Source organism: Gallus gallus, chromosome 6, assembly GCF_016699485.2.
Source record: "Gallus gallus isolate bGalGal1 chromosome 6, bGalGal1.mat.broiler.GRCg7b, whole genome shotgun sequence".
NCBI lineage: Eukaryota > Metazoa > Chordata > Aves > Galliformes > Phasianidae > Gallus > Gallus gallus.
In genome coordinates, this window is record NC_052537.1 from 7,439,965 (window position 1) to 7,455,900 (window position 15,936).

The 15,936-nt window shown below is 36.1% G+C and overlaps 1 protein-coding gene across 9 annotated transcripts in view; it reads left to right on the top strand.

Moving 5' to 3' along the window:
* The window catches only part of CTNNA3 (catenin alpha 3), a 442,665-nt gene that overhangs the window by 86,567 nt on the left and 340,162 nt on the right, over nucleotides 1-15,936 (top strand). For all 9 annotated transcript variants that reach the window (XR_005860613.2, XM_040702351.2, XM_040702353.2 and 6 more), the window contains one exon: nucleotides 14,042-14,305. Coding sequence is in view for 8 of the 9 variants with exons in the window: in XM_040702351.2 (XP_040558285.1) it covers nucleotides 14,042-14,305 (264 nt within the window). In the remaining variant the exon portion in view is untranslated. The remainder of the gene's footprint in view (nucleotides 1-14,041; nucleotides 14,306-15,936) is intronic.

The following is a 15,936-nucleotide window of genomic DNA, read 5'->3' on the forward strand; positions in this document are numbered from 1 at the left end:
AGAGAAGGTCTTCCAGGATGCGGTCAGACTTTATACAGAAGTTTAGAATAACAGAATTGTTTGAGTTAGAAGGGACATTTATAAGTCAACTACTCCATCTCCCCTGCAATAAATAGGAGCATCTACAGGTTGATCGAGTGCTCAAAGCACTGTCCACCGTGACCTTGAGTGTCTCTGAAGATGAGGCATCACTTCTCTGGGCAACCCGTTCCTATGCCTCACTACTCTTATTGTGAAGGAAAAAAACATATTCCTTATATCCAATCTAAATCTCCCTTCTTTTAGTTTGAAACCGTTTCCCCTTGTCCTATCACAATAGACCCTGATAAAGAATCCACCCCTTCCTTCTCATAGCCCCCCTTTTTGATACTGAAAGGCTGCAATCAGGTCTCCCTGGAGTCTTCTCTTCATGCTGAATGGCACCAGCACTCTAAACTTCTCATAGGGGAAGTATTCCATCCCTTGAATTGTTTTTGTGGCCCTCCTCCAGATGCATTCCAGCAGGTCCACATCTCTTCTGAGGACTCTACCTCCCTTGACCTGCTGCCCACACTTGTCTTAAAAATAGGTATAATATTGCCTTTTTTTCTAGTCACTGGGAACTTCACCTTAATGCCAAGACTCTTCAAATGCCATGAAGAGTGGATTGGCAACTACATTAGCCAGTTCCCTCTGGTCTCTGAGTTGCATCTTGTTGGGACCCATAGACTTATAGATATTCAGGGTTCTCAGGTGACTGTGAACGTAATCTTTGCTTAAAGTGGGAGGGACATGGCTCCACTAGACCCCACCTTCTGACCCATCTGCTTCAGCAGTCTGTGAAGAGCAGTTGCCAGTGATAACTGAGGCAAAGTAGTTGTTGAGTACCTCAGCCTCTTGTTAGCAGTCTGCCTGTCTTACTCACAAGGAGTGGGTATGCCCTTCTGGACTTGCCTTTTCTGGTTGATGTACCTTCTGGAAGCCTTTCTTATTCTTCTTTGCACCCCATGACAAGTCGGTTTCCAGCTGGGCCTTGGCCTTCCTGACCTGATCCCTACACAGCCTAGCAGCATCCCTATGCTTTTCCCAGGGAACCTGTCCCTGCTTCCACCACCTGTACATTTTCTTCTTGCTCTCCATTTTGACCAGAAGGTCCAGATTCAGCCATACCAGTCTCTTGCTTTCCTTTTCTGGCTTCTTTGCTTTGTTACACAAACTGTTCTGTGTGCATGTGGCACAGCTGGCCTATTTGGTGCCTCACAGCAGTGTTTGAACTTGCAGTAGTCCATATGGCTCTTTTTCCTGCTTAGGCCCACTATTCTTTTGTTCTCTGCTAATGAATCCTGTGCTGGGTTCTGTTCTTTCAAATGAGTGGTATTTCTTTTTTCTTTTTTTTTTTTTTTTTCTGTTACTATTATTGAGAAGCTGTGTATGTCATATATTTACTGAGCTTACAGCTTATTGTAATTCTGAACATTTCCTTTATTCCTCTAGCCTGGGTGTACCTAAGAGGAGAGAAAAAAGCAGAAGGTGTGGCTAGAATGGTACATCACTCTGCTCACAGATTGGTTGTCATCTTTCAATATAGTTTCCCTTATTTCTGTAATTACCTTGTGTAAGGAACAAATAACCCTCATGTTAGGTTTATGCAGTGCCTGTATGCTGAAGAGCTGATCCTAGCTGCAGCGATGCAATCCTACATCATACTGTCAGCAGAGGAACGGAGACCCTGTATTGCTTCTCTTAGTCAATACTGAAGCATGTAGATGGCAGGTTTAAGATCTGCTAGAGGATGAAAGGAAGCTACAAAACTCACTTTTGAAATATGCAGATGCAGAACTTTATTTTACATTTGGGCTTAAAGAAGTTTATTTCAGAATTCTTGGAGCTCTTTGCTTGAGCAAAAAAGCATTCGATTTTGTATTAAAAATAACTACTTTAAGTATAAAAGATTTATTCTCCTTCAGAAGGCTATTACACTCATTAGCTTTGAAGGTGAGTTCTTTGAAGGATTATATTTTTTAAAAATTTTGTTCACTTTTTAGGAGTTTTAGGATTCTAATAATAAAATAGAAAGGAAATTGATTAGATAGTCTTTGAGTGATTTATCATTTTAAAAGTGAGCTATTGTTCTATGAAAAAAGTTTTAATGTTTCATTAATACTTTATAAGAATAACCTAGAATAGGAGAATCTCCTAGAATAAAGGAGATGTTACTGAAAGGTTATTTTCATGTTCATTAAGCTCTTCAATATAAAAGAACTCTAACAATTTTAATATCTTATTCACATTCTTCAAAATTGTTAGACATGAAATTGATTGTATCATGGCTTAGAGTTGATGAAGAGAGAATATAATTTGTTGCGTCTCTGCAATACTGCAAGTCGTACCACTCACAAAAACTCTAAATGAAAAACTCTCTGAATATGTATGTATCTTACAATTAGTGTGTCCTACGAACAATGTTGTTAAGATGAATAAAAGCATTACATTTTTTGCAAAAACTTATGTTGCAGTTTCCCTTGTACTGAGGGGATTTGGGATCAAATCTGTGTTTGATCAGATTGTAATTAATCAATGGAAAATCAGTCATTAGTAACATGATAGCATCATAGAATTGTTAAGTTTGGAAAAAGACCACTAAGACCATCTAGTCCAACCCCAACCCATCACCACCATGCTTGCTAACCATATCCCTCAGTACGACATCCACATGTTTCTTGAATCCCTACAGGGCAAGTGACTCCAACACCTCCCTGGGCAGCCTGTACCGATGCATCACCACTCTTTCTGAGAAAATTTTTTTTCTAATATCTGACCTGAACCTCCCCTGGGGCAACTTGAGACCGTCCCCTCTTGTCCTTTTGCTGTTAGCTGATATTCATCACAGTCCAGAGATTGACAGCTGGAAGTACACAGGTACAAAGTACTAATGCAAAGTGTTTTGGACTTTCTGAGCACTTGAAATTCAGTTTCTGTATGAAATATTGAAAATACAAGTTTTTAAATGTTATACCTTAGAGTTAGTTTGCTTAGTAAATTATTTGTGAATATGAAGTACACTGCTGCTTTGACCAACTTAACTGGCCTTATTTTATTATTCTGTCCCTTTTAAATGAGTACTACAATACAGGGCTTCTTTGGTATTAGTAGTTTTACTGATGGTTAACAGTCCTCTTTCTCCATCAATTTAGTGCTGTGTTATTTCTTGAAACAGCAAGAGTAAAAAAGGAGTTTGTTTCAGAGGAAACCAATGGACACACAAACTGGTATTTCTCTCTGTGTTTCTTGATGCTTGGTATGGGGAATGGGGTCGAAGACATCTTTCTCCCTTTATGAAGAAGGACTATTATATTTCATCTGTTGCACCACATCCCTTAAGAAGATCTCACAGCTTCACAAGACCGGTAGTATTGGGACCTGATGGTCAGGTGTACTAGACTGTATGCCATGCTTTCTTTTTTTTTCCCCTGCCTCTTCCTGATCTTTAGCATTCCTGCTTTTTAACTTCTGAGTTTTTTCTCCATATTTTCTTCCTTCTTACTCACTGATCTACTCCTACTCTTTGTGTCCTGAGTTGTACTTCCTTTAACATATGTCACAGCATATTTCCTTATCACACCCTTCAGGTGTTTGGGGAAGTAGCTGGAGATTGGTGAAATGATTTATATTTGTCTGGTGGAGTCTTTTCTAATTAGAGACCAGAAGCAGGTGGACTTCCATGGTTAAGTCTTGCTTATGACTGTAGGCATCAAATAATGAAAGAGAATATTGTATTTTAGCAGAAAGGAACCTTAAGAAATATCAAGTCCAGTGCCCTACTCAAAGCAGGACTAACTTTGTTAGATCAGGTTTCTCGCATGCTGTCTAGTAGACTTCTGAATATCTGTAAGGATGAAAACATCATGGCCTCTCTGAGTCCTTGCTGCAGTGCATCATGTCTTGTAGTGAACTCTTTTTGCTCTGAAATTCTTAATGGCAGTTTGCTTTCCAGTAGCGTGTCTTCCCTCTCATCCCCTAGTTGTGAATCTCTCAGTAGAATCTGGATCCATATTTCCCATAATATTCCTTTTTGTAATGAGACTGCAAATGGAATCATGCACTTGGCACAACCTTCTCTTTTCAAGTCTGAATATGCCTAGTCCCTGCAGTCTCATGTAGTGTGCCCTAATGATCATAACTGCTTTCCAGTGGACTCAAAAACTTGAGAAACTTGAAAGCTCATGATTTATTCTGTAGGAAGTATGAAATAAACTTGTCTTTGTGAAGTTTTCTGAACTGTTGTCACAAATTCATGTTGTTATTTTCTCATTTATGTCCAAGGAAAGCAAGGAAATGTTCATTTTTTCTAACCTCTTCCCTTTTCCTACATTTTTAACATGAGTACGTAACAAAATCTTCTGTAACTTTTTTTTTTACTTTACATTTTACTAGGTTATAGGGTTTAACTAATACTACTGTGGTTGCTTTTGATTTAACAAGGGAAAGGATTGCTTATTTAGAAACACATCAGTCTGAGTAGTAGAATGAGTGCTTCTCAACCAAGAAGATTGTTTTTGACTTCATAAATTGTGTGAGCTCCCTACACTATAATTTCTAACTGTCACTGATGAGAAAGTTGAGTTTGACAGTGACATTTCCTCCAAGGAAAAACTGACCTTATTATCATTTGTGCAAAACCACTGGAGTCACAGAAATGAGTTTATTTTGTTAAGGCTTATTAAGCTGAGAAGTTTGCAATTAAAATTATACTTTCCTCTAAACCAACAAGTAGATACTACACAGAAAATCCTTGAACTCAAAACCTTCTCGTGACATTTAATTAGATGAATCTCTGCATATTTTATTTCCTTGGTGTTCTTCCACATAATAAATACCATCATAAAAAATAAAAGAAAATCCATACTCATTTTTTAGCCATTTAGGGAAAATAAGGAAGTCAGCATACGATCAAGTAGAGGACACTTGGGCAAAACTGCTTCCACTGCTGTGTGAAGCTTGAAGTTCTTACCATTTCCCTTCTTCAAGGAAAGGACCATTAAAGGCTGTTTTGACCTTTTGTAATGAATGGAGATAAGGCAGTGGAGATTCGTTTCTGGTGTGACTGTGATCAGCCATGGATTTATATTTTATACTCAAGGACAAACAGAAAAGCCCTGACTTAGATATTAAAGAACAGATCACACTGATGAAAATTTCAGTGTTCCACAGTATCTGTCTGTAGGGTCCTCCAAAAATTTTATTTGCTGAAGTTTACTGAACAAAGCTGTCTTAGGGGATGTTGCCTGTGGTAGCCCTTGTATTAATGTTAGGAACTGTTACAATTCAGTGGGTTCAACACAGCTCGTGCCATACGAGAGGATAAGTAGTAAGACTTGCTGTTTCATTTTGAAGTACTGTGTATTTTATGTTTTATAAGCTGAATTCTGACCAGTTTGAAGGGCTTTCAGATAACTGATCTGAGAGAACATTCAGTTCACAAAAATAAGAACTATTTCTTGGAACTTTTCTGATTTTATGCACCAAAAATCATAATTAGATTTCCTAGCACAGCTCAACTCAGTTTCTTGAAAGAAATGTTATATTTCTTATATATTTATAAATCAAAGAAATTGCATTTCCTGAACTTACGTAAGAAATGCTACATTGTTCATTGTTAGTTGCTTCGAGTCCAGGAAGACGCTGTCTCCTGTTGAGTCATTTCTATTATGATAGTTGGAAGCTAACTCATAAAGGAATATGGCAATTTAAACTGGAATTAGCAGACAGCAGTCTGTTAACGTAACAGACCCTGACAACACAGTTCAATATTGATCGCATTATGAAAGTAACTATTTCAAATGGTTCCAACAAAACATTTTTATTTCATGGGCTTGAAAAAAAAAAATCTTATTTCATGGACTTAAAATTACCACTGTTAGAAAAGAATGCTCACTTATAAAAATAACTCTTAAAATGTCTTTTTTTTCTGAATAATACTCATTTCAGAAGCTTTTCTTATTTTCTGAATCAAAACCACTATCTCACAAGTTGCACTTTGCCAATTCATAAAAAGTCCCAATATCATTTATGTTTAAAAAACCAATGCTTGGTGTTCACAAATTAGCAAATGATAAATGGTTTAATGTACGTGTGACTTTGAGACACGTCTTTATAGTTCTCCAGTAAACTTATTTAAATTGTAAAAGTTTTAGACATTGGTTACATGTTATACTATTTTATGTAGCTATTGTGGTATTATGTGTATTTTAGCTTGTATTTTTGGACTGGCCATACTGTGGAGGTAATGCAAAGTCTTACAAGTGTAAGGAAGAACAGGTGTGTGCGAGGTAGCTGTCAGTGTTCTTAGTAGGGATACATCTCAAAAATAATAATTCAATTGCTTAAACCTTTTCTTCAACATTTTATTTTTGTGGATTAGTTTAGTTTATATAATCTCTACAGTATAAATTAGATCAGTATAGTTACTTTTCTATTTTTTATATATACTTTTCTCATATTACTAAAGTGTATTCAGTGTAGAGCATAAATGCTCATTGTTAACTGTTGTTTTTTTTTTAACAAATTTCTAGCATTTTTTTAAGTAACTCATTTGGTGTTTGTGCTTCTTGAATTTCATTAATTCTGTTAAGAATTAAATAGTATTCTGCACTGAAGTGCCATCAGGAAAGATGAACAGAAGTTCTAATCTAAAAAGCATTTCTGTAAGGGCAACTTAGATTTTTTTACAAGAATTTTGAAACGAAGAAATCAAGTTCTGTATTTGCAGCTTTTCTTGGCAAATGCTGGTGCTTTAAATTATACAGCCGTTCATTCTCTGTATAGATTTTCACAGTACTCACAGCAATTTATAGGTCCAGAGTACAGCTGCTGGAAGACATTTATTCTTGGTTTTGTATTAAATCTATCCTATACAAATGCATTAACATTCAGTACAGAGCTCAAGGGCTTATGGTTTTTTTTTTTTTTTTTTTTTTTGCTCTGAGTTACTATCCTATAAATGTTTGCAGGGTATGCAGAAAACAATGGTGGGAAAACCCAGCTGATATGCAAGAAGAAAAATAACTGTTGTCCATGATAACACTCAAAACAAACTGATTTGCGGTGTAATCTCGGTAGCCAAAACAGAGCCTACTGTTAACATTTCTGAAAACGGTAATGCTAATAAGCTTGTTTTGATGGATCAACACTTTAGTTTCATTTTCTTGAGTGGTGTTCTTTGCACACATCAATTGTATATACTTTCATGTAATGGAAACTTAATGTTCTCTGCAGTGTTTGAATTTCATGCTTCTTAAAATAGAATGGAAAAATATGTCATTGAATTATTTGATTCTGCTTGCTGTAGTTTTGTGCTTTTTTGGCAAGGAAAAAATATCAGCTTATTTTGTATTGTTGACAGGCATTTATCATAAATATTTTAAAATCATTAAACTGCAGCTGGAGTTTGTCAGACAAGTAGTGGCAAGCACCTTGACTATTTGTTGAGTCTATAATGTATTAGAAAATCTCAATTGAAACAGTTATGTGAGTTGTGTGCTTGCTTATGCATGATGACTTCGCATCTCTCACACTGGGGTATTAAATCCAGGAAAACTGAACTGTGCTCTGTTAGGACCAGGACAGACTTGTACCTTGGGGACCTTAAACTGTTGAGTTCAGGACCTCTTTCCAACTACTGTGAAAATTGGAGTACGTTTACATACGATAGTATGTATAAAAATAAGGCTAAAACAAAACAAGTTAAATATGAAATATTCATCAGTTTGGTAGCTGTTAAATTGTGTATCAGTGAAACTGCTAGTGGACTACATAGAATGTGATCTTCTGCTATTGGTATTTTTTACTTCAGAAGTTACTAAGCAGCTTAATAGTACTAAGGCAGAGAATAGAACATTTTCTATTTAAGAAGTATCCCCAAACCCCTCCTAATTTAAACTTTTCAAAAACAAAACAAAAAAAAAACAAATAGGGTATTACAACAGCAACAAAAAATATTGCAGAAATACGTAATGGTGGAAAATGACACTATGACATAATTTTCAGTGAATTTTCTTCCATTGGAGATGTTCTATTTGGAATAGTTGCAGAAACTTCAACTCTATCCTATACGTTGCACTGCACGTGAATGATGATACAATTTCCCAAACCTAAGAAATAACTTGAATGTGAACGATTTTGAGTTTCACTCTATATATTTTAAAATTGGATGACTGTTTACAAACATAACCTAGCTCTTTTTGACATGTGCCATTTTCCACTTATCTTTAATCACACTTGATAAGTTAGATCCTATCTTAGTGAATGTTCTGGACCTCTGGTTCTTATGCAATCTCAGTTGATGAGCTTAGCAAATCAGTGCTTGTATGCCAGGTCTCTGTAATTCCCTAGATGTTTTTTCAGACTTTTTTGTGATAATTAAAAACATGCACAGCCAAGGTGTTCCAGCTACAAAGTATTTTGAAAAAGACTGTTTACCAAAGCATTGCTTGCAAATTTAGTTCCCCTGATGAGTGCATGTTAAAATGATCTTGAAGTCTTCATTTCTTTCTGTTCTCAGTGTTAAGACAATGTATGATTTTCAAGAATGAAATGCTAACCTTATAAAAATTAATGAGCTAAGTTTGTCCTGAGTTTGGTTGAATGAATGGGCTTCTGCAGGTCAAGGAAATGAATTATCTTTAAATTATATATATTTCTGCTTTATTTTCTCCATCTCTTTTTCTTCACTTCTTTCATTCCTTTCTTTACCCCTCTATTGCTTCTGAAGATGGGATAAGAGCTGCTGGAGGTTCAGATCTGATGTTTGACCTGAGTCACTCTTGCTGATGAATGTTTCCTGCTCTAATACTACATGTGCTCATTTATGACAAATATGACCACTACTGTAACTAGGAGAAAACATTTTGTGAGCTAATATATTAAGTGCTATCTCTGTGCAGAAAAAGGAGAGCTAGACTTAAATACAAATCCTATTACATTAATTCTAAGAGCGAAAAATTTCTTTGCAGCCTTTCAAAGGCAACAACTTCATCTAGGTGGCAGTTAAGAGAGCAGGTTGTTAGATGCATTCTGAAATAATGGATAGGGAAATGACAGCAAGGTGTTGCTCCGTAATCTGTAATGGGGCTAGAAGAAGCTGTTGAAGTATATGAAACAGTGGTGTGCAGCAGTTGCTGCTGTTAGGAGGAAGTCATCTAAATAAACTGTAGCTCCTTAACTGAACAGCAAATTCTGGAGGGAAAAAAACAAGCTAATAAACAAAAAACCTGTAAGTGAAACAAACCACCCTGGGATGTTAATCAGACAGGATCAAGTGTTGATACTTAGTGTGTTTTTGCTGTGTTGTCATGATATTATGTATCAGTTTATGTATGATTGATGGCAAGTAGGCGTAGGTACAGAGAGAAAGTTGCAAGGCATCACTTCTTGTGGGAACCTGAATCTATTAAGTCAGGGGTTTTTGAAAACAAAACAGTCTTTGTGGAAGCAGAGTATATTAAATTCTTAGTCCTTAAAATCACTTTAAGTCAGCTTAACTAATAGTGATTAAGTCACTGAGAATGCACAGATATCTGTTTCTTTTGGTTCACTGCTGTTCTGAATTTACAGGCATACTTTCTCAGTGATTAACTTGCTGTGGTTGTATTACTGATCACAAGTGATGCACCACATTATCAATGATTCTATACCATGATTCTAAAATGTGATACAGTGGTGTGTGAAATAAAACCCACTGTGTTTTAAAATCAGTAATATGCAGAATATTAAAGGCATTCCCTGACAGCTGAAGAACAAGTTTGAAAACAAGTGCTTATTTTTATTCATCTTAATGTGTAATTTGGCAATGGCATTACTCTATATGGGTGCTGTGCTCATGTAGAGGGCCTTGCTGATAGGCAGCTTTCTTGAAAATCAAATCTTATTAACGTACAGCAAGTTTTTATCAAGTGTTTGCCAACCAAATCCCAAATTGACCATGTGCTTTATTAGCAGTTGTAAAAACACCAGCTTAGAAACCCTGAAAGAAATGAATGTGTCTCCTTAGCTTTTTGATGAGTATCAAAGGCCATCAGGGTGGCTGGGATTGGTGCCACTTGAGGAGAGTATGGGAGATTTGGTCTTGTTTGGTCTGAACAAAAAAATTGAGGGGAACCTGACAATGGTCCTTAAATACCTACAAGGAGCCTGAATAATCCCATGTTACTGTGAAAGTTAATCTTACGTTGGTTTTTGTATAGGTGGCAGTGGTTATTCTACAGCTTCTATGATGTTCCCTTCACAAAGGATCTTGTGTGTGGGGTGGGGGGGTATAAATACATGCATACAGATAAATGTTTATAGTACCAATTTGTCTTTGTGATCACTTTCTCATGTGAGGAAGTTATCTCTCTTATCTCTGTATTTTTTGTTAACCTAATTGAGAGAGACTCTGGCCTCTTCTCTTGGCAATCACAGGAGCTTCCCATTTCTGCTTTGGAGCTGTAGATGTCTTTTAGGTGAGGTTCTCACCGTCTCTCCTGACCACTCAAGGCATTGTTCTCATGACAGATCTTTGTCTAATTATTAATTAAAAGATAATAAGTTTATGGCTAATGTTCAAATGTGAGATGAAAGCTTTCTTATGTTAGCACTTATTTTTCACATGAGCCTTTAAGATCCGTAATTACTTCACCTCCATTTGCATTTATTCAGTACAAATCTTGAACTGCTTACTTAAAGATTTGTGGGTAATAATGGATTTGGGGTCAAGTTGACCACTAAAACTGCCTTAAAGGGCACACAGGCAAGTAGAAACTAATGCACATATTTTTGTACTACAGTTTTGTGAACAGTAAAATGCATGTTTTTGTTTTGTCTGAGTTCTTAGCATTTCTGCATTTTTCTTTGAGTGAATTATGCTACAAGGAGGTAGTAATGTATGCTAAGTTGTCTTGTGGAGCTTTTAGTGTTTGCCTGGGTGTTCTTTATCACTACATGTACATTTTAATGGTCAGAAAATGTGCTGTAGTATTTTAATAGTCTTAACATCAATCCTTAAATTTATGTTTGTATCTTAAATGTCTACCATATAAAGTTTTTTTTTTTTTCTTATTTCTTTGCAGAAAATGAAAAGGTGAAAGTGATTTAAGACGAGAGTCAATATTGGCTTGTTTTTATAATTGTTTTACTATTTTTAACATAAAAATTTTGCTTGGTTTGCTTCTCTGTTAACTCCCTCAGTTAATTTCCTGTGCCACAGTGGTCACAGAATTACTCTATCGCTATCTCCTCTGTTAAAATCAAATGATCAGCGTGTGTGTGTGTATGTATGTCGATGTATGTATGTATTTTCCCTTTGTGTAATCTTTATCACTTGAAAGTTTCCCTGCTACCAGGGGAGCAAAGTTGAACATGCTGTCAGAGGCGAATGGAAGGAGAAAGGGTCTGCTTGGTACATGCTTTCTTAAGTCTCAAAGTGAAATCATGTATCTCTTGTCTTTCTCTTTCATGGAATCCTAGAGGCAAGAGGAATTGCTCAGGGGCCTCTGTACAGAGTGTTGTGGAGATACTGAGTTCCCTTTGGAGCTGGGGTAGGAAATAGATGACTGTGCAGGTCTCCTTTTCTTCATGAGGTCCTTGGAAGGACAGACATCCTAGTCAGAGTTTTCCTAAAGTGCATCTTCCATTTCCTCTCACTCTTCCAGTCCCCTGAACTCCCCAGAATGCTCTTGAAAGCTCTGATTATCTTGCAGCTAAAATCATAGAATCACTCAGGTTGGAAAAGACCTTAAGGATCATCGAGTCCAACCATGACCATAACAACCCTCCGCTAAATCACGTCCCTGAGCACCACATCCAAACAGTTGCTTCTTCCTTCCTCTCAGTCTGCTCTGTTTACAATCCTAAGAGATGGAAACTGAAACAGAGGAAGATAATTTGAATTTGCAAGGGATGTTTATAATGAAGTTTACAGCATTTCTTACTATGTTTGTATAGAATTGAATATGATGATAAGACTCATGAAATTCTAATGATGTCTACAGAACTTTAATATATTTTTGCATGCTAGATGTGAGCATGACAACATACTTGAGATCATACCTACTTCTTTCTTTGTTCTTCATGTTTATTATGAAGACTTGTGGGGCTTTGTTTATTATGAAAATGGCCAAGTTTTTGCTGCTGGCTTATCAATTTTGAATGTCTATGGACTACTTATTCCTGGTTAGACAGTATTTTTTTTGATTGGGAAAAGTCCTTTGAAAGGACTTTTGAGTTTAATTATCTGCATAAGATGGAACACAATAAGAAATGCTTAGGAATTTGGAGCCAGCAAGACTTAACTGTTGTGTTGACTTGCTGATGTATCTCCTGGTCTGTAGCTCCTTTGCGTTATAGTAAAAAAGGGAACACTGTCTTCTTGTCATGTAATATTAGAGTAAGAGTCTGCTGAGCATGATAAATACACTTGAGTACAGTTAAGTGTTTGGATTTCAACAAAATGGTCAAAAAATCATTCCTGCACATTCACGATTCATTTATATTAGGGCTTATTCTTTTGTTGTTGCTGTTTTTAGTTTTTAAACTATTTATTAAATTTTAATCTGCCCAAGAAAATAACTCAATTTTCTAATTCAGATCATCTCCTGATGGAAGAGTTGTCTGCTTCTGTTTAGGGCTCCACTGTTTTTTTTTTTTTCCCCCCTCTACTGTATCCCTGAGATTTCCAAGTAAGACTGAGGAAGTAAGATCTACTCCTACATCCAGTGCATTTCTTCAAGTAAATGAGATTTAAAAAATAAGATCTAAAAACTAGGACCAGTTCATTCAATATTGAATGCACTTTTCTTCATCTGCCATGTAAGACCTTTAAACAGAGAGGTATGGTTGTTATGATGCTTTTGTAAATAATGCATGTAAAGCCTCATGCAATGCAAAGGAAAATCAAGTCCAACTTGCTTTGGAGCAGACTGTGATCAGCTTTGTTTGCATGTTGTTGTTCATTCCTCATTGTGCCTCTTGTAATTTGAAGCTGGTACCTCTGGCTTTTATTGTTCTGATGTGCTGTTTGACCTTCCATTTTTAATTCTGTTCCATTGAATTTATTGACTTCATGCAGGCCATTTTGCAGATATTTAGTAGTTTTTTGCAAATGGACAAGATGCAGAAAGAGCACGTGGAAAAAGTCTTAGCCTGCTTTACAGTATAGACAGGAGGCTCTTTACAATACTGATGTTGACTGTGTATTTGCCGCCAAGTCCATAACTTTCAGCTGTCCAAGTAAAAATGCCTCGGCTTGATTACTAGTAACCCTTGAAACTAACAGTGAGATTCAACTTTCACTTTTAGTCCTTATTGTCTGGGATGGCATAAGGCTGTAGGGTTTCAAATAGATCCAGGTGGAGAAAAAAGGAACAAGATGAATGTAGTAGGATCCCTAAATGCTTGAAGTGTGCACATAGCAGGGAGAGAGGAGAAACAAGCAGTGGCACTCTATGGAGGTAGCTTTTCACAGGGACTTTTTTCTTTATTTCCCTACCTTCTATGCTTCCCATTTCCCTGAAGTTCAGAGTTTTCTTCTCTAGCCGCTGTTCCTTTCTACAGAGTGCTTGTGACACAGGCTAGCAGGGCAGGGATACAACCACAAGAATTGTGTTTAGATGCAGCAATCGAAGACTCCTTTATTAACCCTATCTACATCTCTGTCATTCTCTATTGCTTATTTAGATAGACATGTTGGAGAGGAGAGAAAGCTGATTTCCAGGCCACTCTTTTCACAGGAAAATTCTTCTTAGAAAAGCAAAATGTGAATATTTCTTAGTGCTAGTTATACAATTTAAAAAAGTGATTATTTAACACAGATCTTGTTCATTCCTTGTGAGATAAAGAAGATTCCATCTTAAGTACAATTGTACATGCAGTCATTTTTCCAAATCTTTGATAAATGTAACGTGTCCTTAAACAGACTACAGATAGGAAAACAAACAAACAAAAAAAAACCCCAAACAACATAATTTATGCATTACTTGTTGTTTGTGAAGTGCTTTTGAAGATAAATGTCATGTTCTTTTGCTGACAGGATTTGAAATCTAGTGATCAGCGAGATGAAATTGCTGCAGCACGTGCAACCCTGAAAGAAAATTCCTCTCTTCTCCATTCAGTATGTTCAGCTTGTTTGGAACATTCAGATGTTGCATCCCTTACAGCCAGCAAGGATTCAATTTGCAGTGAAATACAAAATGCACTCAATGTAATTTCGAATGCTTCCCAAGGAGTTGGGAATAAAAAGGGACAACCTGCATCTTACAGAGCTACTCTAGGAAGTGCACTTGATGAACTTGAGGTAGGTACACCCTTAAACTTTTCATACTGCAATGTATTTGGAAAAATGTTTTATTTCAGTTTTCACCTATTGCTGTTAAGTGAAAGACCAGTGCTCTGCGTAGTCTTAGTCTAAATAGTATCACCATAAATTATTTCATTGGAAAAGAGCACTTTGTTCAGAAATGTTTGCAATTAAGTCGTTGTTTGAAGGAAGAAAATAGTGAAACAGACTTTAAGAATTACTTCCATGCGTGTAAGTAATGGTGGAGACAAATGTCCTTGAATCTGTAAGTTCAGTTTATAAGTAACAGTGACTCTCTTATGATTGCAATCACTGATGCATTGACTGTGTTTGAACTAGTGCATAGCAAAGTGATGCTATTTACTCTGAAACTTGTCAACGGTGTCAGTATGTAATTTATGCAATTGAAATTAAGAAACCTACCTATGACTTTATTTTTTAAATTCACCTTTAATTAAGTGAGGTGAGCAGTATACTTTAACAGATTAATGTTTTTACTTCTGTATTATTTAAACAAATATTTGGAGAACGTCAGCTCTTTCTCTACTCCTAATCTTAGACTTGTCTATGGAGTTTTCCCTTTCCCTCAAATTATTTGATACTGCCATGTGTAATTATCCATTATCTTGCTAACATTGGTAAAAGACCTTCTGAAGATGAGGTGATGGACTGTATTCCTCATCCGGTATAGCAGATGCAAGCCCAGATTAAAACAAACAAAAAAACAAAAAACAAACAAAAAGAAGTAATGCAAGTTACTAAACCCATTTGCAAATGTGGACTTTTTTGGTTGTAAAAACTCAGTTTTGTCTGATGCCAGCCTTGGAACTCCAACGTTGTTGATACATATTCAAGAGAATTGATATTGTGACTGATGATAATAGATTTTGTTTAAAATATTCAATGAATGGTTAAGGAAAGTTTGAAATCCCTATATATTATGAAGTTTGTAGTGATACTGTATTGATCAAAACAGACTTGTCAGTAGTGCCATAAGCTGAATTTGACAGACTCTTTTTTTATCCCCAAAGGAATGTGACTGCATATTTTCTGTCAGCCATTCTTGCTCTTTACACTAGGTTTTAAAGTTATAAACTATTTTCTTACTAAATGAAAGAAAATAACTTGTGTGTTAAGTGATGTGATATGATGATGCCCTGAATGACAATGTAGTTTAAATTAGAGTTATATATGTGATGTTAAAATACTGTAGATCAGTCCAAAATGTCAGGAAGTGCAACCTGGTGTCTGAATTCTCATGATCACTATTCCATGGATCAGAAGGCAAATGAGAGGGGTAAAGTAGTCAAGTAATAATTCTGGTTAGGTGCTCATTTATGTTAAAATATCAGGTAGCTAAACACTGCTTAACCCTGTTAAAGCAAAAACAGTGTAACTACTTACTGCATATCTGTCATTCTCCAATTATTTGGAAATCAAATTACCTTTTCCATTTAGGTTACTGATCAGAATTTTTTGATGAAATTGCTTTAAGAATTAAATCTGTGGGCAGAATCTTAAATCATATTTTCCTGGTTACTGTTGCCTAGTAGTCTTCTTTCTTAAATTTAATTCAGAGCTGAACTATAGCAGCTCTTTGCTGGCACTATGTGTTCATCTTTTTGTGT